The sequence below is a fragment of the Pristis pectinata genome, chromosome 9 (genome assembly GCF_009764475.1).
Source record: "Pristis pectinata isolate sPriPec2 chromosome 9, sPriPec2.1.pri, whole genome shotgun sequence".
In the NCBI taxonomy this organism is placed as follows: Eukaryota; Metazoa; Chordata; class Chondrichthyes; order Rhinopristiformes; family Pristidae; genus Pristis; species Pristis pectinata.
In genome coordinates, this window is record NC_067413.1 from 82,773,894 (window position 1) to 82,799,092 (window position 25,199).

The 25,199-nt window shown below is 39.1% G+C and overlaps 1 protein-coding gene across 2 annotated transcripts in view; it reads right to left on the reverse strand.

The window, feature by feature from the left end:
* stau2 (staufen double-stranded RNA binding protein 2) overlaps window positions 1–25,199 on the reverse strand; it is a 211,545-nt gene that overhangs the window by 9,158 nt on the left and 177,188 nt on the right. For both annotated transcript variants that reach the window (XM_052023204.1, XM_052023203.1), the window contains one exon: window positions 168–256. In XM_052023204.1, coding sequence (XP_051879164.1) covers window positions 168–256 — 89 coding nt within the window. The remainder of the gene's footprint in view (window positions 1–167; window positions 257–25,199) is intronic.

The window sequence follows — 25,199 nt, forward strand, 5'->3', positions numbered from 1 at the left end:
ATACGCACATTGAATTAGATCTGCTAACTGCTTGCACAGTTATCTAAATTACTTTCTAATTAGGTTGCATTGCTGCGACTTATTTGATGTGTCTCCTACATTCATACTATCTACTTACTATATCCAGTCCAGAAAAGAAAGATTTCACTGAGAATTAATGTACTTACATTTCAATGGATCCATTTTCTACCTTGATTGCACCCTCCACTGGGTCGAGTCCTTGTTCAGATAGCTGTTTCAGGGCATTTAAAGCTGCCTGTGGAACCAAAAGCAAATCTGTGCAAGTTTCACGATAGTTTCAATGTTCCCTTAATGCCAGTCACTTTTCTTTCTCATTCATTCTCAAGAGCTATAGATCTTGTAATAAATGTATATTTTGAAATACAGCACAAGTGATGATATTAAATATAATCTATTCATTCTAAGTAATGCTACACTTTGGGATTTTTAAATTAATTGTAATTAATGTTACCTTTTAAGATGTGAGCCTTTAAATGATATAAACATTTCCTTTCATGGAATCAAGTCCTTAATAGATTACTTAGAACAGTATAGTTTCTAAAATTAAGCCAGGAAACCAGCAAAGCTATTCAGATCATTTTATGTGCAAGTACTTTTTCAGAATATGTGCCTGAATGGGAAAGAACAATAAATACCTCAGCTCATCTACCACTCAAAGAGATTTGACTAATATACTACACCTAGCCAGCCTCCCCTTCTCCTGCACGTTATGAACTAAAGGTCATTCAAAACTTTCCAGTCATGTCTTAACCCACAACCAGTACAGTTCACCCACTGGCTCTGTCCTTGCTGACCTATATTGCCATTTAGTTAAGCAAAATCTCTGTCATGCATTTTCAAATCCTTCCGAGGTCTCACTCCTCCCTAGCTCCATAACGTCCTCCAGTCCTGGCTTTTTCATCCCAAAATGTAATCATCTCACCGTTGGCAGCCACACCTGTAGCTGCCAAGGACCTAGCCACGGGAATTTCTTCACTGAACCTCTCCACTTCTTTCCTCAGTTAAGGTAATCCTGAAAACCTACCTCTTTGGCTAAGCTTTTAGTCATCTACCCAAATGACTAAAAGTGGCTCAGTGTCAAATATCGTTCGATAATGCTTCTTTGAAGCTCTTTGGGATGTTTTGCTATGTTAAAGATGCTAAATAAGTACAATTTGTTGTTGTTGTGTTTAGAAAACATTCTACAAAGTGTTTTTGCTTTCTATGTTCACAACAGAATGGTTTGTTTTACAACTTTGAACATTATTATACATAAGTGTGAGTTCACAACTGAAGCTGCATAGCTAGTCTCCACAACCCCATTGCTGCTATGTATCCAGTGACTTTCCTACAAAAAGTATGCATCAGAACATTAAACAGGAATGGAATTTGATGTCCCCACAAGGTCAATCAATCACAAGCTAAGTTTAGAAACATGAACATGTGAAATAGGAGCAAGAGGAGGCTGTGCTGTCATTCAATAAGATCACGGCTAATCTAGTTGTACCCAACTCTGCATTCCTATCTATCCCCAGTAAATCATTGCCCCCTTGCTTACCAAGAATTTATCTATCTCAGCTTTAAAACTGTTCAAAGACTCAGCTTTCACCACCCTTTCAGAAAAAGACTCACAACCTTCTGAGTGAGAAAATACAAATGATGAATGGGTACTTCAGAAAACAAAAAATAACATCGTTATGTTGTTGAAAAAAAGAATAGAACCAAATTGTCTGTCATCACTTCCATTATGGTATTATGTAGAGTTGCTACAATGACATTTGCGGTGATGGATTTCAAGGTGGATTATGTGGCTAACGAAAAGCTCATTTAGTTATTCTAATCTTTGTGTTATTGGAAGTGGCAAACGGCCTTTTTGCCATAGGTCACAGTGGAAAGAAGTACAAATCAGTCAATTCTATTACTTAAAATAACTATTTTAAAAACTTTTCATTTTATAGATATTTCCAAAATTTTCAGTTGGTATGGCCAGTCAACGTAGTTAAAAAAAAAATCAGGATCCTTCTTTGGATAAACTGAGTGACCTGTGTATTACAAATAACCCTAACCCTTAATGAGTAAAATAACTCAGTCCCTCGTAAATGGGCTGAGGTCACTGTGCCAGCAGGGGTAAATGGAACTTCCACTGCACCAAGTATTTACAACTGTCATAGGGAACTACTGGACAAAATGTCTTGCTGCCTTAAGGAGTTTGGCATATCTAAAATGATATGCATCTCGAAAATCATATGTCAACCATGTCACTAAAGATAAATGACATGTCAACTAAAGAAAACAGAAATTCATTTGCACAATTCAAAATAAAACCAGCCACCTCGCAGTTGAAAATCAGCTTAACCTACAGCAGAGCACGTTTGCGCACATTTCTGAGCGTCTAACCCAGAGCCTGTTGGAAAATTTGAACCTGAACTTTTCAGATACATTTTTGATTATCCTAGCCCATATTTTTGGTGTAAAACTCCAGTGTGACATCAATAGTAGCAGAATATTCAAAATTTGTGAGCAGTGAGATTTTCAACTTCATTGGCTTGAAAAATGACATCTCTTATTAATTCATAGAAAAAATTATTTTACAGACTGTTTCCTCTGAAACCATACCATTTAAAAGGCCAACAATCAAACTGCATTCTTTAACATCACTGAGATCTGTAACCTCAAAAACAGATGTACACGTGTGCCTAGACTGCTTTGTTCCTGAAGGTCTTGTTCACAGTTACACTCAGCTTCCTGATCTCTGGCACACCTAGCAATTAGCTGCAAACTGCTGCATTAAGTAGGTCAACCCAAGTCCAAACTCAAGGACAGTAGACCTCATCTACTCTTCCTTCAGCACACAGGAGCAGGTAGAGCAGGCACAGCCACTTGCTTCCACAAAGTGCAGGCACTCATAGACAGCACTCGTGTCTTCTGGTAAACGCATCATGCTGTCGCCTATGAGAGTGTCCTGATGTAGGAAAAAAAAATGCCTCCTGCAAGCACCATTCTGCCCTAGCTGTTCAGGTCCCTCTGGTTCCCTGTGAGCACTCTCCCACACAATAACCCTGCATTTCTGATGCATCCGTTCATTCAGTAGCAACACTACCTGGTAGCTGAAGGGCACTACCTGTATTGCAGTATGTCTCTGGAATTGTATCCACTGGGCTACATGAATTTGCAACACATCAATGGAGAACATGACACTGAAAATGCCAATGTCAACTTCAGTATATTGTTACACAGGAAAATCCAACAATGCTGTTCTGTGAATCTTGCAATGAAGATTGCATTTGGGTGACCCAAACATTGGTAACAGCTAAATATCATAAGGAACTACACAGGAGCACAACTAAACAAAACTTGATACCATGTTGCATGAAGACAGGTGACAAAAGTTTGATCAAAAGCTTTTAAGTAAGTCTGGAGGGAGTTTCAGAGATAGGGTGCAGCAAGGCCGTAAAAAGGCTTGAGATCCTAAATCATCTTTTGAATGCTTTTTGTGACTAATGAAAAACTGTCAATACCTATCCACACATATTTTCCCCATTTGTTTACTACACTCAATTTTGCAGTATAGTTTGTCCATAAACTGTACTTTTCTTATTATGCAAACAGCATGCAATGAGTTCTATGTGTCGTCCAAGAATACACTATATTACTTTCACTGTTAAATCTAGGAGAGAATTTTTTACCCAGAGAGTCGGTAGAACCTATAATTCTCTACATCAAGGAATAGGTGAGGCAAATAGCATTAAAGGGGAAGCAGGATAAAAGAGTGGATTATGTAGACATGTTTAGATGAAGGATGGGAGGAAGCCCACGTGAAGCATAAATAGTTGTTAGGTCACATGTGGCCTGTTCCTTATTGTCACTCTGTTACTATTGCATTATGTAAACTGTTAAGTAGACTGTCCACAACAAACTGTCCCTGAGAAAGGATCCCTTGGACCAATAAGGGTATTTTACAAATCTATGTTCACCGAACTTATTTGGAATGTATAGTGGGCTTTGGACATGCACCCAGTGAGCAAAGGTTAATACAGGGTGTACAAATTTGTCAAGTTACATTATACATTGACCGTAGCTTAATTGGTAGTATTCTCATCTTTGAGTCAAGAAGATGCAAGTTTAAGTCACTATCTAAGGAGCTGAGTACAAAGGTTTAGCTGCCACTCCAGTCTAGTACTAATAAAGTGGTGTACTGTCAGAAGAACTGCCCTTTCTATGAAAGGTTAAACTAAGATGCTGCCTGCTGTCTCAGGGTTGGCACCATTTGGAAGAGATGTATGGGAGTTAACCCGTCTGGCCAATACTAATCCCTCAATCAACAATGCCAAAACAAGCCAAGGATTGACTTCTATAGTCCCTAAATTTCAACAGTGACTGGACTTACATTGGCAGTAAAGTGCATTCAGGCCTTCTAAGGACATGAAAGGCACTACATAAAGCCAAATCTTTACTGTTTCTCATTCCTTATGTTAACAAACCCTCCCATTCACATTCTGATATTTATATTTTTAGTCTGCCAAGTCCTTCAGTGAAGGATAGAACAATCTTCAGGTGTTGGAGAATCAATTTTTCAAATACCTAGGTCCACATGTACAGCTGGAAATTGCAGCCTGCCTTCTATGATTTTTGACCAGGTCTATCCTTCCCATTCACTATGTTTCCTTCTATCCTGCAGCTATTTCAGATATCTTTTATTTTCTAATGCTCTTGTAACCTGGTTGAGAATTTCCTTTGAGGCTCAACCAGCATATTTTCACCATTTTCCAGTTTTTCAAAAAATCTCACTCCATAAGCCCTTTGGCTGCTTTCTTGCAAGAGTAGTTGGTTATTGGTACAGTACTCCATGTCTATTTATGCCTCTTTGTCCTGGTTAGCCCTACGAAGCAGCTTTCTTGTCAGCAATGTAGTAACTATGAAGCAGTGTTCACTTGCTATGTAATTCCAGCATGTATGTTGTCACTATAAGTGAAAAGTTAGATAAGAGAGATTGAAATCAATTCCACTAATAAATGGGCACTGTCTCATTGGGTGTTGTGTCATAGAAACCTAGCTTTTGCTTGTCAAACCAAATCTGTAAAGAGAGAACTGGACAATACCGATGCACGATACCTTCCCTTTATGGTATAAGAAAAACAAAACCACAGGAATAGGAAAAGTCCATTTGTAAATAGAGCTCATCATTTGTTGACAGAATCTATTGTTAAACAGTTCCTTTGGAATTTACAATAGATACCACATAAAGGGATTCTAATAAATATATTAAGCTCTATGGAACAGAGGAAGATAGTGAGCAAGAGAATTTTAATGTGGGTTCTTTTGATAGGATTTACAATACTGTCTTTTGTGAATGGTTTCTTTGCAGATACATCAATGAAGTCATCAACTCCATTCTTCTTGTACTGTCACTACTTCTGCCAAGCTTAAAAACAAAGGCTCTTTTAGACACAGCAGGTTATGATATTATGCCACAATCGATATTAGTCCATGATGAATCAGCAAAACTGCAACTTGAGTGGAGTAGCCTAAGAATGCCATGTTTTTTATCTCCACCTAGATACACATTCAAGATCCAACAAATATACCTAACCACAGTAAACATTTGAGTTACAAGCAACTGAAGGGCATGAACATAAAATCTCTTAATGTTTGTCATCCAATTCAAAGGCTAACTGTTGTTTAAAAAGATTTTTATTCACTACCATCCAAAAGCAAAATACTGCAAATGTTCTATACTTGAAACAGAAACAAAAAAATGTTGGAAATGCTCAGTGGGTCGTGCAGGATCTGCAGAGAAACAAGAGTTCTGATGAAATATAGACTTGAATGTTAATTTTTTGAGTCTCTTCACAGATGCTGCCTGACCTGTATTTCCAGCATTTTCTGTTTTACTTTATTTACCAGCATAAAACTTCTCACTCCAATGCACTTTGCAACAATTCTCCATATAAGGGTCTAGCAGGTGTAAGTTTAAACAATGAAACCAACAAACATTTTTCATTGTTAATTAATATTTCTAAAATTCTCCACCAAAACATAGAAATAGAAAAACTGGATAATCATACTGTTAATTTAATACAACTTTTCTGTATCCACATTACATTGGCACTAGTTTTGCTGAAGCTGGCACCACATAGTGTTTCCTATTAGCTAGACTTATTCACTCAATCTTCAGTTGGAAAGTTTTTTGCCCTGTAAGTTGCTGAAAATTTGAGCTGATACTTGCACAATGGGACCAATGGATGGATCCCCAAGTCCTTTGTGAATAAGGACACTTCAGTGTACTTCAGTTAGTGATATTTAAGGATTGAGGGAAAAAAAACAGGAATATTGAAGGAGGAGAAGGGTAAGTTAGTTAAATCATATATAGAAAGAAAATAGAAAATGAATGGACTAAGAGAGGAAAACAAAACAAGAATAAATAAATAAATATATAAAAATAATAAAATTTTTAACAAAAATGCTCTATTTGTAAGAATGAGACTCCAGTTTAAGTTTCTGTGCTAGAGGGGTTAGTAGGTGTGGCAGAAACTTCAATCTTATCCAAGTGGTAATGATGTTGTAACATTACCAACTTTAAATTTCTGTGACAAGTTTAATTGGCAACTAATGTACAATTATGGCAACTTCATGAACCTAATGAGAAGGTTGAGGGAGGGTTAATACTGCCACAAATTTAATGGTGGATGGGTCCAGCATCCTGTGAAAATTTGTAACTTCTGGGCCCTCTGTTTATCATATGCAGTTGGACTTTTTGCATATTAATATCAGCAATTGCATTAAATTCACTTTTATTTTGGCAGAAAGATGAAAGCTGAAATTTGGAACCCATAATCAGAGGTCAGGAAAGGCAAGCTCCAATTATTTAGCTGTTCTGAAAAAATTGTTGTGACATTGCAACTTCAGTGCATTCATAGACGGTGCAATAAATCTGAATCCAAACTAACTAATGAGTATACCCAGACAAAGTTACTAAACATGTTCAATGTTCAAACCATCATGCAAGGTGGTTACATCAATGGAAATGGCCTCAAAAAATGAGGAAAAAATCTTGCCTAGTACATAGCATCGGTGTTACCATGGTACACGATGGGAAGTGCAAAGACATCTGACATTAAATCTGGGTCTCATGCACATCAATGTGCCAAAGCCAGGTCCGGGAGGAAACGCTACAACCATTGCAATGTGAATCATTCAGCACAAACGCATCAGCAAGATGCTTTAATTGCTGAAATCGAGGGCATATTAGTATTGGTATGCAATGCTGACTGGAATATAGCAAGGCAGTCAAGCAGTGTCCCAATGGAAAGAAATAAGGGGAGGTTCACATAACATTAAGATGGATGAGCAAGAAGAGGAGTGCACTTAAATAACAAAATGCAGTGGTATAAAAATAGGTGATTTCAAAATTATGGATTAATATTTAAGACACCGATTGCTCCATCATGGGAAAGGATGCGAAAAAGTTTAGTAAGGTGACAGTAGCAAGAAGCACATTAAGGTTGAGAATACATTTTGGTGAGGCCCCAAGAATATTAGAGTAAATGGAATGCTGCATACTGGGCAAAGGGAAAGGGTATTGATTACAGTGGTAGATCTTGTGAGTGGATCAGGTCTGCATGGGGAGGGAATTCCTGACAGAGTTGAGGATTGATTTGAAAACTTTACATCATGACCATGTTTAAAAAACATCAGGGATAATGTGAAGATTCATATATGGGCAAAGAAGGGTATCAAGCCCACTTATGCATTAAACCAAATATCAGACCAATCTATTGTAAACCGAGACTAGTTCATACGAACTGAAAGCTGCAGCAGAACAGCTAAACAATCTACAATGACATTGGGTGTTGGTGAAAGTAGTCCAAGGTCACTGGGTAATAGTCACTGTAGCTGTCTGGCTCTGCAGAAACCTTAAAATGACCTCTTAAAGGGTGGTGGATGATCGGCAATATTCTTTGCCCAAATTTCAAGAACTGCATGTCAAATTGATATGGGTTAAATTTGACCCATCTCCTACCTATGCCCAGTTTAATGTGGGCAAAAAAGCCAACATTATTTGACAATTAACACTCACGAGATGTTGCACTCATATACACCAAATGGTGTACATTGATCACGAAAAATCTTCTACGTGATCTTAAGCATGATGACTTTAGGGGTCCAATTGCCAAGGAGAAGGTGAACCTTTAGACACAGGAGAAGGTGTTCAGAAGATCTCAAATATAATGTCAAGATTAACAAAAGCAAAGGTGCCCTCATATAGAATCAAGTGATGTATTTAGGTCTGTCAGCAGACCTAAATGGGCTGCATCTTGTTAAGGAGAAGGTCAAAGCCATCAGGAGGGCCAGAAAACTCAAAAACTAGTTGTCACTTCTAGGTATGATCCAGTGCCACACTAGATTTCCATCTGACCTTGCTGCAGTATTGAATCCACTTCAACTATTAAAGAAAGACTGACTTTGATAGGGAGAAGATCATTTGGAGGTATATGATCTGTGCAAGGAAAGTCTCACCTGCTGAGTTCTTTTTGGTGCATTGTGTTACCAATTATATGCCAAAATTTTCTTGCAATTCTCCAGGTGTGTTGTGACAGTGATTAACCATGTTATTGTCAGAGACCAAGGTAAGTGTATTACCTACGCATCCAGTACACTGACAAAAGTGGAAAAAAACTATGCTCCAATTGAGGAGACACTGACAATTACATTTGAAACAACGTTTCAACAATTCTTGCAGGGAAAGCTACTCATACTTGTTACTGACCACAATCCTTTGTGGGATTAGCATAATGGCCAACAACAGTGGTATCAAGAATGCAAAAGTGAGTCATCCTACTTCTCTGTATGACTATGACATTGAGTAAGAGCATCTAAACCTGCCTTGTTGAGGCGACCTGATGAGGACATTAAAATCAAAGGAATCATGAAACAAGATTATGGAAAAATTCCATGCAGAACACTTAAGTTTAGTTAATATAGTTAACATGAATGTCCGTTGCCCTAGCATAAACATAGAAAACCTAGCTGGTAGATGTTCAGTTTATCAACCTTCTAAAGCACCAAAACCACAAGACCATTATAGCAGTTCAATATAGATTATTGTGAAAAAGGTCTCAACAAATTTTTAGTATTATTCATGTATAGTGTTTATTCTGTGAGCTTCATGTAAACTAGGAATTTCATTGCACCTGGTATATATGACAATAAGCTAATCTAATCTAGTTAGAAGTGGGACCACACAGCACCTCAGAATGCACAATAAAGGAATTAAGATTTGTCTTTGCCACACATTCTTCTACAAGAAGGTGTATCAGACAACGGGCCACAGTTCAGATTGCTTCAATTTGAGCAATTTATGAAGAGTAATGGATTAAAGCATCACCTCGCTTCTTCTTGTCACCCAACTTCAAACAGGAAGGTCAGTTCACACAGTAAAGGAGACATTAAAGCAACAATTCATGCAATCAAACATCACTATGAAACACTGACTTACAGCATTTCTTCGAAGTTATTGAATACCACCACTCTCCACAATAAGATAACCTCCTGGTGTGTGGAAGACTCAGGACATGTTTGGGTCTTGTTCAGGCCAATATGAAAGCAAAGTTGGGAGGAAAGGCAATGAAACAAAGCAAGCTTACAGCATGTTGAAACTCAAGCTGCAATGAGGAAAGTTTCAATCTGCATGACAGAGTTTATGCACTCAGACCTCCAGCTGGTTGTAGATAAGAAGATATCTCTCTCCAGTGCCCTAGTTTCCTCCCAGTTCCCAAAGATACGCTGGCTGGTAAGTTAATTGGCCCAAGTGTAGGTGCGTGGTAGGAAAACCAGAAGGGAGTTGAAAGGCATGTGAGAGGGAAAAGGTTCCAGAAAAAGTAAGTGGAGGAATGGGATTGCTCTGAGAACTGACATATGCTTGATTGGCTGCATGACATATGGAAATATGAGTAAAATATATGTAATATTTCTGACGAAAGTCAAGATGAGACAACATTGTCCAAAGATGGATGATACTCTAACAATATCTGGTGAATATGCAAATTCAACACAAGTACCACTGAGAAGATGTTTAAGCATCCAAAAACCCATTAGTCGGTTAAATTTATGACTATGTTTAATTATTTTACATGCTTTTTAAGAGGAAGGGAAGCAGTGGAGGAATTGTATAATAAAAACAGAAATTGTTGGAAACACTCAGCAGGTCAGACAATATCTGTGGAAGGAGAAACAGTTAACATTTCAGGTCTGGGACCTTTTGTCAGAACTGGGAAAGGGAGCAAAACAAGTTAGTTTTCAATGGCAGAACAGGTGGGGGAGTGATGGGTAGAACAGAGGTAATATCTCTGAAAGGGTGAGCACAAATGGTTTAAATGGGTAAAGTTACAAAGACATGATGCTTCTTTGTCTGTGTGATGTGTTGTTAATAGCGAGACTGTGGGACCAGCTCAGCAGGCTAGTCTATACGAAAAGAATAAGAACTGGACCAAAATGATGACAGAAACAAATGGCCAGTTCTGATACAGTCAGAAACAAAAAGCACGAGTTACTTAACATTGGGGAATTCGGTACCAAGTTCAGAAGGCTGCAACATGCCCAGATGGAAGATGAGGTGTTGTTCCTCGAGCTTGCATTGGGCCTCATTATAACTGTGTAGAAGGCCATAGACTGAAAGGTCCAATTGGAGTGGGATGGTGAACTATAGTGGCCAGCAACTGGAAGCTCAGCATTACTTGTATGGAGGGAACACAGGTGCTTTGCAAAGCGATCACCCAATCTGCATTTGGTTTCTCCAATGTAGAGGAGGCCACATTGTGCGCACCGAACGCAATAGAGTAGATTGGAAGGGTGCAAGTGAATCGCTGCTTCACCTGGAATGACTTTTCCGGTCCCCGGATGACAGGAAGGGAAGAGGTGGAAGGACAGGTGTTACATCTCCCGCTGTTGCATGGGAACGTGCTGTAAAACAGGGAATGGTTCATGGGGACAGGAGAGTGTTAGGAGTCCCTGAGAGTTGCGAAGGGAGCAATCCCTTGCAATGCTGAGAGGGGAGCGGAGGGGAAAGTTTGTGTGGTGGTGGAACCTTGTTGGAGCTGGCAGAACTTGCAGACCTGTTGGTCTGGAAAATAAGGTCCAGGGGAACTCTGTTCTTACTTATCCAGGGTGAGAAGAGGTGAGAGCAGAAGTGCAAGAAATAGATGTGATGCAGTCAAGGGGTATGTCTATTATGGCAGAGGGGAAGCTCCTGTTCAGGAAGAAAGACATTTCAGAGGCACCCGTGCGTAATGTCTCATCATCAGAGCAAATGCAATGAAGACAAAGGAACTAGGAATGGATCCTTACAGGAGGCAGGGTGGGAGGAAGTGTAGTCAAGATAGCTATGAGAGTCTGTGGGCTTGTAATAGATGTTTTTGATTAGTGTGTTCCCTGAGATGGAGATAGAGTGATCCAGAAAGGGAACGATCAAGGAGATGGATCCTGTGATGGTGAGAGCAGGTGGAAATTGGCAGTAAAAGGAATGAAATTTTCAAATTGTGTATGAGTGCAGGAAGCAGCACCAATGCGGCCGTCACTGTACTGGAAAAAGAATTGAGAGAGTGGGCCCGAGTACGACTGAAGCACATAACCCACAAAAAGACAGGGGTAGCTTAGGCCCATGTGAGTAAAGTAGCTATGCCTTCAATCTGGAGAAAGTGAGTTGAAGGAGACGTAATTCAATGTTAGGTCAAGTTCAGCCAGGTGAATGAATGTGTTGGTGGAGGGGAGTTGGTTAGGTTTCTGTTCAAGGATAAAGTGGAGGGCATTCATACTCTACCAATGTGGGAATGTAGTGGGTATGTCAATATGTGTAACATAATTTATGTTGTATTAAGTCATATGTGCATTACTGTGTGCAAGTGCAGTCCAAATAGAATCTTTGAATAAGCTACAAGCACATTGTTTGAGGTCTTCATATCTCACAGACATAAGTCTGTATGCTCTGCAATGGACTTCATTAAAGGTTAAGGGCTCACTGAGTACACATACTTTACACAAATCAAATGTCTCATGATCTGACAAAATTAAGTTGCTAAGGAACAGTGTTGTGCATTATAAAATAGATGCTGTCACAAGTGGCTTGTTAAATGCCTGCTATAGATTAAAATGGTGAATGATGTCATTTCTAATGACATTATGCAATGCTTGGAGGACAAGTAACACTGAGTGTCAGGTTATTTGTCAAGATTGGGTCTTGACTGGAAAGGTGGGTTGCCAATAGGCCCAAATTTGAAGAGGTGCCTCATATTTAAATAGGAAATTAACTGGCCTATACGATACTCGTATGGAATGCCTCTTGTATAATCTTCCCAACCCAGCCCATCGACCTACAAAGACTCTGGGACTGCATTTGGTATGACGTCATTCGAAAGACAGAATGGGCCAGGATTTTGCTGTCAACAGTTAACACGGCCAGCTCACTGCTGACTTCTGAGATATATTTAAACCGCTATTGGAGCAATTCTCCCAGTGGAGACATGTGTTGCCAGCTGGGATGAATCCTTTGCAGTGACCCACAAAATATTTTGACAGCTGGCTAAGCCACACCTCCTGACAAGCAGGCTGTCAAAGCTGTCAAACACTACTTTTGTCAGTAACATACTGAGAAAACCGTCCCTTATTTTTAAAGTGCAAGTTTGGCAACCCTAACAGCGGGGCTTGAATATGGCTCAATACTTCATGCCGAGCCAGAAAGCAACAGCACGAGTAACGTTGTATGTGGGAGCAATCCTCACAGAGGAGCAACAAGTGGAGGGAAGCCTGGGGACTTTACTGTGGATGAACAGTAATTATCTCCAGTAGGTAAGTGGGTAACCACGGTTCATAGATCAAGCATTCTCACAGTGTGCAGGAAGCTCCATGTCCTAAATTTACATTGTAATTTCCAACATGTCGAGTAAATGCAGGAAGACCATGGACAGGCTGAGAGCAGCCAATAGCTGTACTGTGTAGCTGGGAGGAATACTCCAGTACCTCATCTTCAGGCAAAAGGTCCTGCACTTGTACTTCAACAGATGGTCCACAGAAGATATACTTAAGAAAACTTCCTTACCCTTTCTTCAGCAACGTTTAATGCCATCTTCAAAAGGGGATAAACTGGTTTGAGCTTGCATAGTGCATTCTGCACCCAGTTTTTCGAGGGTTTTACAAAAGAATCCTGGAACAGGTGCAAAAATCTTTGTACTTTTAAAATCAATCCAACATTGATTGTAGGCAACTGGCAGGTTCACCTAACAAAACAGAGCAGACTAATACACTGCTGAAGTGTAAGTACAGGACCTTATGCCTGGTCATGGTACACACCTGTTGTAGGCCTAAAAATGAGCAACACATAATTTCTACACTGGTGCATTTTGCACAACATTTGCAAATACCAGAGTGCTAGATTTGACACCATCCTTGATCAAGGTCTTTAGAATTGTAAAGTCAAGAAATAACAAAGTTTTGGGGATGGGTGGAGCAGGTGGACGGCAAGTTGTTGGTGAGGAGAGGGTGCTATAAAGATACTGAGATAATGAATTACATTACTGTGTTGTGGGACCTCCACTACTATGACTACCTATAAATTACACACAAATCCAAAATGCCGACAACGGGGAAGTAGGTAAATTACTTAAAGATCAGGGGATTGAGAACTATGAGGATCTGGAACAGAGGAGTTGTTGTGGCCTGGAGTAGGTCAGCCATGATCATTCTGAGTGATGGGGAAGGCTTGGGGGGGTGGGGGGGGTTGGGGGCAGGTGGCCTATGGCCTACTCCTGGTTCTATTTTCTTGTGTTTACACTTTGGTGAAAAAATTGTTAGTTTACAGGTGATTCACAACAGTATCCACATTGTTTTAAGGGATAAAAATCCTAATCTGAATAATGTTCTTTATTTAACATGGGATTCCCTCTTTTAGTGCACTTTTCACTATGTCCAGTCCTAAACAAAAACAAGTACCATTTCCTGTATTCTTCTGCCCTCATTTCATTTAATTATTTCACAAACTTGCATTGTACCCTTATACCAACCTACACATTTCTGCCGAGTTCCTCCAGCAGTTTGTTTTTTGCTCCAGATTCCAACATTTGCAGTCTCGTGTCTCTATGATGTCGCGAAGTTCACCCCCTGATTATCCTCTTAACCTCTTGATATACAGTTGGCAAAATTTTACAATTCACTTAAACATGTACTTAGTTACTAAGAGACATTTTGCTGCAGAAATTGGGGTATTACTTGAAATCAGAACTGTTATACTGTACTTGGACAAATAAAGAACCTTTAAAACACGATTGCCGTCAGCAGTGACGTGCTAGGGCTAGCTGTGATAGAGGAAATGTAGTTCCTTTAAAAATTGACTTTAAATAATAAATTTCAGAAACTGCCCACACATAAGAGACCACTCTAGAAGCAAATATAGAGCAGCACTATAATCTGATTTTTCATACTTTTATGTTCTTCCCCTTGTTCATGGTTGTATTACTTCAATGTCAATGTAGCTCACTTTCACCTTTGCTTAGTTTACAGGTTAGAACTAGAAGGTTTCTGCTCTGGATGATGTAAATATCCAAACAATTAATTTTCATCCTGAGGCATGGAGGAAACTTTGCGGTTCATCCTGTAAAATAATCCTCAGAATATTCTGTGAAGGACAGTACTTCATGGGGCTGCAAATCCTTTAAAGAGTCAAATACATCTCAGACACCAAGTTCAGGCACAGAACTTTAATGTATGGAAAGGTTTTGGAGTGTTTCATGTAAGTGTAGATAGGGAAGAGGAATTGGAGTAGATTACTGAAACTGTAGTCAGAGGTTTCATGGAGATGTTCAACAAGGAACAAGGATTTGCGTTGAGACTTCTGAGTTTGTAGCTGTGTTGAGAACTCCAGTTTCCAGTTTGTATGGTGACAATCAATTAAGACTCTTATCAAAAACAGAGCAGATTACTACAGTGACCTTGGAGGATGTCAAAATTCAGGTTGGAAGCTGGGTTAAGAGACAGGGGATGTTGAACAAGTCAGGTGGGGGGAGCTCAGGGAGGAAGAGTTTTGAATGCAATATACTTGGATAAAAGAACCAGTGGAAACCTTCACTGATTGATGTATGCAGAGGATTTAACAAGGAATAGGTTATGGCATGAATTGATTTTTATGCTAACAGTGCCTCAGGAAAGTCCTGGAATGCAGTGATATGGGTAGCAAGGATAAAACAGGCATAGGATTCCAGTTATTTGGGTAAATGATAAAACTCCTCAGCAATTTCACCTGAAATCCCAGGCAACATTTTTTATCTCAGTAGATAGAAAATCAGAACAATTCACTTTCTTGATGGCTGCTGTACATGGGACATTGTTGAGTGCAAAATGGCTGCTATATTTGCTCATATTGCACTCACTGCAATTGAGGCCCTAGTCCCAATCAGTTGGCTTTGTCAGAGAGGCCATGTTGTTTGCATGGCTAGCCCCAGAACAGACACTCTACTCAGCTCTGACGTGGGGAGGATTACTGGGCAGAAAGAGGAAAGATTCAAGATGTACTGCAATCCTTCTTAAAGAAATAAAACATTCCCACTGACTCCTGGGAATCTCAAAGTCAAGTTTATAGTCATATGCACAGATGCACACGTATGCACAGTTGCAATGAAAAACTTACTTCCAGCAGCATCACAGCCACATAGCATCAAATAAGCAACATTCACAAGAAAAACCTAAATTAACATAAAGTATACACTTTTCGCTGGTCCATAACCACTTAAAATGGAAAAAGAGCATACAGGATGGTACTGGGAACCTCGAGGCCATGCATCAGGAGCACACAGATGCCACACATAAGTGGCTGAAGAGACACACCAGCTCAGAAACTACCCATCTGCCTGTTCCATCAGCCACCACCAACCCCATGAATTCTCACATTGGCTTTATCAGACACTTCAGAAAACTGGAATGGAGGTAAATCACCCTCCTTAAGCAATCCCTCAGAATGAAGTAGTAGTAGTACCCAGAGCACTTCACTGCACCTGGACAGCTTTGAAATGCTTCTGCTTGAGATGGTATAGAGGGTTTAGGTACAGGGCCGAGTTTCATTCAAATTCTATACTGGATGGCTGTTGCTGAGTTGTATCGATGGTCATGTAGTTAAATTGTTGGTGGTGCATTATTCTCTGCCCTTCAACTTGTTTGCTTCTGTGTATGAATACCACTCTACCCAAGGACTTCTGAAGACTGATTACACTTTAATATCCAGAAAGTTGCTGAGCACTTGATTTTCCCCGTAATGTTAATAAACTTTAAAATCGTTGTCACACAGAAGCGACCACTGGGTAGGCAGGGCAAAACCTGTGATTCTGGACCTTGGCCGAGAACGTGTGGGTGACATGCTCTCAGATGACTGCATGGCACACAGCAGCCATTTTGGCTGTAGGCCTGCCATAGCAAACTTCAGTTGTGCCCAAAGCCTCTGGGGCAACCGAACTGGTTTCACACTTTATCCTCCATGGGCTGCAGAATGCAGGTGGAAAATGCGCTGTCCAATGCTGAGGCCAGGTCTGGTGAAGCCGATGGCAAGACAAATGGTTGACAGTCAGAGGCCCTATCTGGGCATTGGGGAGGGAGGATCTGGTTGGAAATCAGGATTGAGGCATATGGGAGGGAAGAGTGGTAGATTTGGGAGGGGAGGTGGGGGGAACTGGGTCCACAGGTAAGGACCCAAAGAATATCTTCATGATATTACACTATGAAAACACGGTTGTCCCGGGAGTCCCCAATAAAGGTCTCTCCTGCAACATCATGGATTAATTTCATTAGGAGGAGACAAGGACAAATACTATCATCTGATGAAATCATGTCAGATACACAAACACAACCCACATAAGGAAGTGCCCAGTCAAATTTCCAGAGTGACATAAAATAGCCAAGAAATCGCCATTTCTGCATTTTCACAACTGAACATTTTTAATGTTTAGTGCAACCCAGAACTATGTTTCCAAGTCTACTAAGTTGAATGTGGACCTTTTTTTCCCCAAAAAAACACTTTAATGTTTTTTGAGCCATAGTTTTTGATCTTATGGGCATTTTTTTGTTCAGAGGTCAAAGGGTGGGGTGGTAGAACTCTGCTCCAACTAGTCAATCTGCTACCCAAATGGACATCTTGAATCAAAAATGGGATGCAGCTTCTGGCCTGTTGCCAGGAACATACTGGTGGCACCTGGAAACCACTTTGGGGATGAGTTGCTAACTTTGAACAACAGTGCCATTTTTTCCCCCACAAAACCTGGCAATATTTGTCCATATTTCTAAACATCAACTTAATTTCCAAGTTATAATTCCCGTTTTGTGCCAATGTGCATCTGAAATTGTTTCACATTTGGCACAAAGGTGTCAAATTAGGCAGAGACTGAAAATCATTCACTACTTTTGCTCTTAGTTTCTCTCGTACTGCTTCAACCCTCTTTCTCATTTAGGTTTGAAGATGACAGTGTTATTCTATTTGCAGTAAACATACTGTAACACCCTGCGCTGGAGACATGTCACAAATTAAGGCATTTTCCAGAAATATCACAGAGCCTTCAATAATCTTTTTTTTTGGGTTGGGGAATCTGGATATTAATGCAAATTTGACATCTATTTTGGATACAGCAAGATCTTACAATTAATAATTAAAATGCAAGATGAATTAATTTGTTTTTTACGGTTTTGTATGAAGGAGCATATTTGGCTAACAGACAAGAATAAAGTGGCATTATAGGAACATTTACCTGAACAACTGTAAGAGAAAGCTTGGCCTTGGTTTAATGCCACATCTGAAGTACACCACCTCTAACAATATGACACAGCCACTGTATGGCAATGGATCGTTGTCATTGCTGGATTCAGTGTTCTCAGCTATTTCTTGATAGGTATGGAGTGAATAAAATTGGCTGCAGACTGGATTCTGTGATGGAGGGCAACTCAGGAGGAAACAGAGATGAATCAGTTATTTGACATTTCTGGCTTATCATAACTGCAAAAGCTGCAGCTTTTTCTTTAGCATTCACATGCTGCTAGGCTGGGCCTTCACTGAAGATGGGGATGTTCTGGCAGCCTCCTCCTCCGGTTAGCTGTTTACTTGTCCAGCACCATTCACAACTTCATGTGGTGGGATTGCAGAACTTTGATCTGATCCGCTGGTTGTGAAATTGCTTGGCTCTGCCTATTGCATGCTTCTTTTGTTTAGCAAGCAAGCGATCCTGTATCGGAGCTTCACTTGGCTGGCACCTCATTATTTTTAGGCATGCCTGGTGCTCCTCCCAACAAGCTGCTTCTGCTCTCCTCATTGAAAGGGTTGGCCACTTGGCTTGGTAGTAATGGTCAAGTGAGGAGTATGCCTCAAGTAAAGAAAGTGCAAAGAACGTCTTCAGACCATGGACTGGAGTTCAGTTACCATTATTTCAGTCCAGTTTCTAATTTATTAATCCTTACAGATGTCATTCAGCCCAAACGTTATGCAATGTGATGCACCTTTCTTATAGTCACCCGAACCAAAATCAGTGCTTCCATTGGATCAATGGGCCCATCTAACAGCTTTTTATAGCACAATACTGAGCAAAACAAGAGAGTGAAAGGTATGTAGCATGGCTGAGAGGTTTGTAAATTTCACAGACAAGGATAAGTAGTGTGTCTAGATCCCTCTCAGAGACTGAGTTTGTACTCAGAGGATGACAGGATTAGTCCCCTCTATGACATGCATGTGCTGACTTTATTCTATCAATTTCTCTTTCATACATTGATTTTGGCACAGAAAGAGATGTACATTGCCAACTGTAGCAAGTCTGACAATGCTAAGGAATTTTTCATCCAGCAACTATGAGCAGTTTCTAAAAAGAAATCTGAAGATTGTTTGAAATAGATTTTCTGAAAAATTGAAAATTACAAGACCCATCTCCTAAATAATAATTTTCCAAAGATGTGCTTGATAACCCCGTCTCAGTATGTCTTATTTAACCAAATGGTACCTGGTCTTCTAATAGACCTGTCTGCACTGTTATTCTCTACGAGATAACTTTTCCAAACCACTAAATGTCTGGTCAATTGAATCCAGATGTCAGGAGCTGAAAGAACTGTTCTCAGAAAAGAAGGAACTAACATAAATCTTGCAGCTGACAGAAATCCCGCTGTGCTCATTTGAGGAAGCTCTTGGAAAAAGTACTAGGGCCAAGGTACCTGATGGGCACAAAGACAGATGTGCACATCCAAATCCCCTTTACTCTGAGTGTATTCAGACAAGTTGCAAAACAATTATTAGTTAGAAATGGGAGATTTTCAACAACATTATTAAAGAGATACCTAGAAAATTTTCTTATATAAGTAACGCAGTTCAAATATTCCAATGTTATAACCTAAATGGAAAATTATCTTAAATTTGAGTTTGTATTTAAGTAAAGCAGGAAGTATCATAGAGCTTTACTTCTCCATTAATTTAAAGCAAATGTAACAGCATTAGGGTTAGTAGATAATACTTTTCCAAAGCAGGACCTTCAGTAATGCAATGCCTATAAAATATGTAATGCACAGCACAAGCATTGTGCAGATTGTGAAGTTTAATTGTAAAAGCTTAAACAACTGCCTTTATCTTGCCTTGCACGTCAGGATTTTAGACATAATATTTATTTAACTTTATTTGCATAACAGTTTTTGTACACAAAGGCTATTCAAGGTGTTGTTCTTGGTACAACTAATGAAAATGAGTTAATGTTCCATACTCTCCTTCTTCCGTTCCCTCTAAAAGGCCCCTGTTATAACTGCCTCCTAATCCAAGGATCATCTGACTTGAGTTATAGAAAAACGAACATCTTTGTTTGCAAGGCTTATGTGAAAAACAACAAATGGATTACTTACTATAAAAAGTAGTTAGTACTAAAGGATTTTAGTCTTACTAAATAAAGGATTAAGTAGAAATTTTACCTTCTCATTTAAGTATTTTTGTATTCAGTGAAACCTGTCATTTAAACTTTTACAAATATTATATTTTACGCTTTTCTGCCATATTTCTTTATTAAACTTGTCTGTATGCCAAACTGTTCTCTACCGTGATCCCCATCTCCCTGTAGCCACTTGAGCTTGTTACATGGGCATAACACTCAATTGGAAGAGGATCACCTACAGTGGGTTATGGACAGACCTGGCCCAAATAACCTAGGATCTATGACTGGTTGCAAAAGTGTAATTACACAACGGACAGCCTTTAAAACATGGATGGTTTTGGTAATTTCACACCAGGCTGCAAAGTAGAAATAACCATGTTAGAGCTCCCTGGATGGCGGAAAAGAGTACGATAGAGAAGGGAAAGGGGATAAATGAGAGATTAAGTTGTTAACACAAAGGCTACATCAGGCTGAATATAGAAATTAAACAAAGAGAAGAAAAACACAAAGGAGGGTAAAGTAAGATTATGAGAGTAGACCACCAACTAACATAAAAAGGAAGTCCAGAATTCTTTTGAAGATGTATCAATAGTACAAATAGGTGGTGGGGTGGGCCAAAATGGACCTGATTTGGCAGAGGCATGCCTTTAGTACTTAATTAACAATTTACATGTGTCTTTATGAAGGAAATCGCTTCTGCCATAGAAACAGCAAAAGAGGAGACTGGAAAATGATTTTAAAAAAAGAGGTATTAGAAAAGGTTGGCTGTACTTAAAGTAGCTAAGTCATTAGGTCCGGATGGGATTCTTCCAAGGATGCAGAAGGGAAATTGCAGACTATGGCTATAGCCTACCAATCAATCTAAGATATGGGGATGTTGTCAGAGAATTGGAAAATTGCATATGTTATACCCGTGTTGAAAAGGGGGAGTAGGGTTAAACAAAGAACTGCAGGCTGGTTATTTTAACCTTGGTGGTGGTGAAGCTTTAGCAAATAATAATCAGGGATAAAATTAGCAATCATTTGGTAGAGAATAGTTTAACTAATGGAAGTATGCACCGATTTGTAAAAGGCAAATGATGATTAACCAGTACTTTGACAAAGGTAACAGAGGATTGATGAGGTCAATGCAGTTCATGTAGTATGAGCTTTCAAAGAGTGTTTATAAAGTGCCATATAATAAACTTGAGCAAGATTGAAACTCATGGAATGGAAGAGATATTGGAAGCAAAGATAAGAATGTAGCTTAATGACAAAAATCAGTTGTGCTGAATGCTGTTTCTTCAGCTTGTAAGAAAGTGGACAGCGGTGTTCCCTGGGATTGGTGTGGAGCCTACTTTTGCTTAATATATTAATATTCATGGATTGGTTTTGCAGTTGACAGTTACAAAATCTGTAGACAACACAAAACCTGGAAGTATCATAAATAATGAGGAAGACAGTGACAGACTGCAGGAGAGCATAGAATGTTGACTGGGGAACATATAGCAGATGAAAGTGCGAAAGTGCTGTGATAAATTTTGGTAGGAAACACAAGGAGAAGCAAACTATGTCGATTACAGATCTAAAACGGATGCAGGAACAGATTGTATATGCACAAAATCTTCAAAGGTGGAAGGGCACATTGAAAATGTATACAAGATCCTGGGCATCTTATGTTTTGTCAAAGCTAGGATTGTTCTACTTAGAGCAGAGAGGGTTGAGGAGAGGTGTGAGAGAGATGCTCAAAATGAGGAGTGACTAGACAAAGAATGGTAGTGTAGCTGTTAGCGTAACGCTATAACAGGGCCAGCGACCCGGGTTCAATTCCGCCCACTGTCTGTAAGGATTTGTACGTTCTCCCTGTGTTTGTGTGGGTTTCCTCCGGGTGCTCCGGTTTCCTCCCACATTCCAAAGATGTATGGGTTAGGAAGTTGTGGGCATGCTATGTTGGCTCCGGAAGCGTGGCGTCACTTGCGAGCTGCCCCCAGAACACTGTACGCAAAAGATGCATTTCACTGTGTATTTCGATGTACATGTGACTAATAAAGATCTTATCTGATCAATTGCCACTGGCCGAAGAATCAAAACTGCAGGATACAGATTTAAGGTGATTGGCAAAAGAACCAAAAATGACACAAGGAAAAACTTTCCTTCACAAACGGTTAGCATCTTGAGTGTGCTGTCTGACAACATGGAGGAGGCAGATTCAATAATGGTTTTTAAAAGTGAATTAAATCAACACTTAAAAAAGAATTGTAGAGTTACAGGAAAGATTGGGGGAGTGGTGTTAGCTTCATTGCTCTTGCAGAGAGCAAATACAGACTCAAACAGCTGAATGGCTTCCTTTTCCTTTCCTGTTACAACGCTATTAGTGTTACTTAGGGTCACATGCATTTCAGTTGGTAGAACCTGTAGCTCTGGCACTTCGGGTTCAGTGTCCCATTCAAGAGGCTGTGAATTAAAATCTAAGGCAAAACTCCAGTGCAGTTCTGAAGGAAAGCAGCAATAGCAGAAGTGCTGCCTTTCTGATTTGAAGTTAAACTGAGGCTTATTTGGTTTCTCAGGTGGACGTTAAAGATGTCACTATTTCAAAGAAGAACATTCATCTGTCAATCAAATATCTCATTAGAATAAAAAAGGATTATGTGGTCAATAACACGTTGCTATCTGTGGGAGTCTGATGTGTACAAATGTGCTGCTGATTCCTACATTACAAAACTACTTCAAGCGTATTGGCTTTGGGATGTTCTGGGGTTGTAAAAGACAGTGTCATTCATTCTTTCATAGATAGATTCACTTTACTTTAAGGAAATAAATTGAAAGTGATTTGAAGTTGAAATGCTATGGGGCTCTAGACACTGCAGAGCACTATAAAGTCATAGAAAATGGATTTTTCTTGTAATGGTTTCTGATCTCAGCACTATCATCAGACAGGGGTTCCTGAGCACTCAACACTTGGAATAGAGTCCCAAAGTGTCTGAGAGTTGAAGTTATTATAACATTTAGCTTCTTAACCTGGGAAAACATTAATCAGTGAACATTTGCTCTTTGATAAAAAGTTATTCTTTCAATATTTTGTTTCACGGCTATAAAGTAGGATATTACACCATTCATGAACATTTCTGCTACAATGTGATTGAAGAGAGCTATCTTAGGTTTTTTACCTACTGATGAAACCATTCCATTTTCTGTACTTGATAAGAGAGTTAAACATCAAACAGTTTGGGACAAAGACACTCCCAACATCCTTTGGCACAGAGCAAAAGGGAATCGACTCATTCCAATTCCCTACATGGCCATTTCCTTGAAATTTAAAGCCATGCTAAAAATAGCATTGAAAACTCCAACAACACAATCCTTTGTCCCACATTACAAGTGCATTCCCAACAATGACTGTAAAGTTTAGTTATTATAAAATCAGCCTGAAGAGGATTAGAATTTCTTTGACTACCCCATGGAAACTTACTGGTACATAGCTATCAACTGATTGGATGAAACATTTTCAGGCATTTTTTGATTTTTTTCCACAACAGAAAAACGTAAATCTGAAGGCTAAAATATGGAGTTTTGAATATTAAATCTGTAACTTTTGTCAGGATGCATAGTATTATAGCAAGTTGCTGAAGTCATTTGGTGAATTTAAAATCACTTGAAACTGAATTTAAAATAATTCTGATTCTCATATCAAATGGATCAGGTTCTCAATTAATTCATCTATAATACTAGTTCACATCAGTCAACACCCTTTGATTAACTGATATGAAAAGCGAATATAACGAGTACAGGAAAGTGCAAAACAATTTTCAACTGAATTACACTTAAGTAAACTTTCATAACCATTTGACTAAATTGGCCAACCACACCTTGGCTGTAACTAAGTCCCGGGATTTAGGCACCCATCAAATTGCATCCACCACTATATTGCTTAACCCAAGAGTGTGGGAAAACTTCAGATTTAAGAACATTAAAATATTTAACTGATTCTATTTTTTATTGGTACAAGTTTACAGTATTGATATGCAACTTACATTTAATGAGATTAACTACCATGTTGAATATCAGAACACAATAAAAACTGTAACTTGAGATCTGTTCTTATATGGGTTTTAACTCTATAACTTCGGGTAAAGCCACATTAAAAACAGGACATACCTTCAGAATTGGGTTTTCAAAGTTCCAAGTTTACTTGTGTGATCATTAGACTGTACCTATTACTCAAAAAAATGTCAACAACATACTCCGGGAACAAACCCAATTCTATTTTATAAATGACGGACTGCTCGAATATCACAGTTTTATGGGTGGTGGAGGGAGCATACCAGTTAGCAGTCCCTGACTGGAACATTTCAAACCCAAGCAATCTCCTTTTAAAAAAACTTTCATCTAACAAATACTTTTCACAACTCACTGATATATCAAAACTGTTTTTCCTTTTCATAAATATGGCTTGAAGTTTTTGATTAATTTTGTAACACAGTAGAATTTACATTTTTTTCTGCTTTTGCTTTCTATCATCTCTTCACTGCATTAAAATACTGCTGAGGAATAGCTCCATAGATACAAAGTACCTTGGAGTGCCTTTCTTAAGTGGTCATGATTTATGTGTGGGCCTTGACTGTGAGTGTAAACGAGTCTTTGCAAGTCTGAGTGTGAGGCCTGACTGGGTATATACGTACGCATTATTTATGAGTGTGAGACTTGAATGTAAGTGTGTAAGTTTGTGAAGAGGGCAGAGGGTGCAGGGTTCAGCATCATGGTCATGGTTGATTCTCCAGAATTCATTAAAGTGAAGTTTTCCAGTATACAAGTTGGTTTGCCATCAGCATGACAAGTCTAATTCTACTGATAACCAAAACTTTTCAGTGTAAGTGTAGAGAGACTTCATTTAAGAACACCATTATAAAACTTGCATTTCACTGACACTTTGATGCAAAAATAAATGCCATCTGAACATCATGTGCAGTTCCTCAGTCATGGATCTCCCTGTGATGCTTTTAGCAAACTCAGTAAAAATAGTGACTATGTAAGCTCCACAAACTCATTATAAATGTGGCACTGACAAGGCCTGCGGTTTTGAATCACAAATCTCAGAGAATAATGTGCCTAGTTGTGTATATAGTATGAAGTGAAATAATCAGAAAAAAACACCTTTAAAAATGACCTCATCCACTTTAGTAAATACAACAAAATTAACTAGTTACGAAAATTCGAAATAGGCATAGTGTTAATTAAATAATAAAACTAAAATGCCTATCTCATGCAATTCCTTAAATATTAAAATCCCAGTGTAAAGTTATAAGT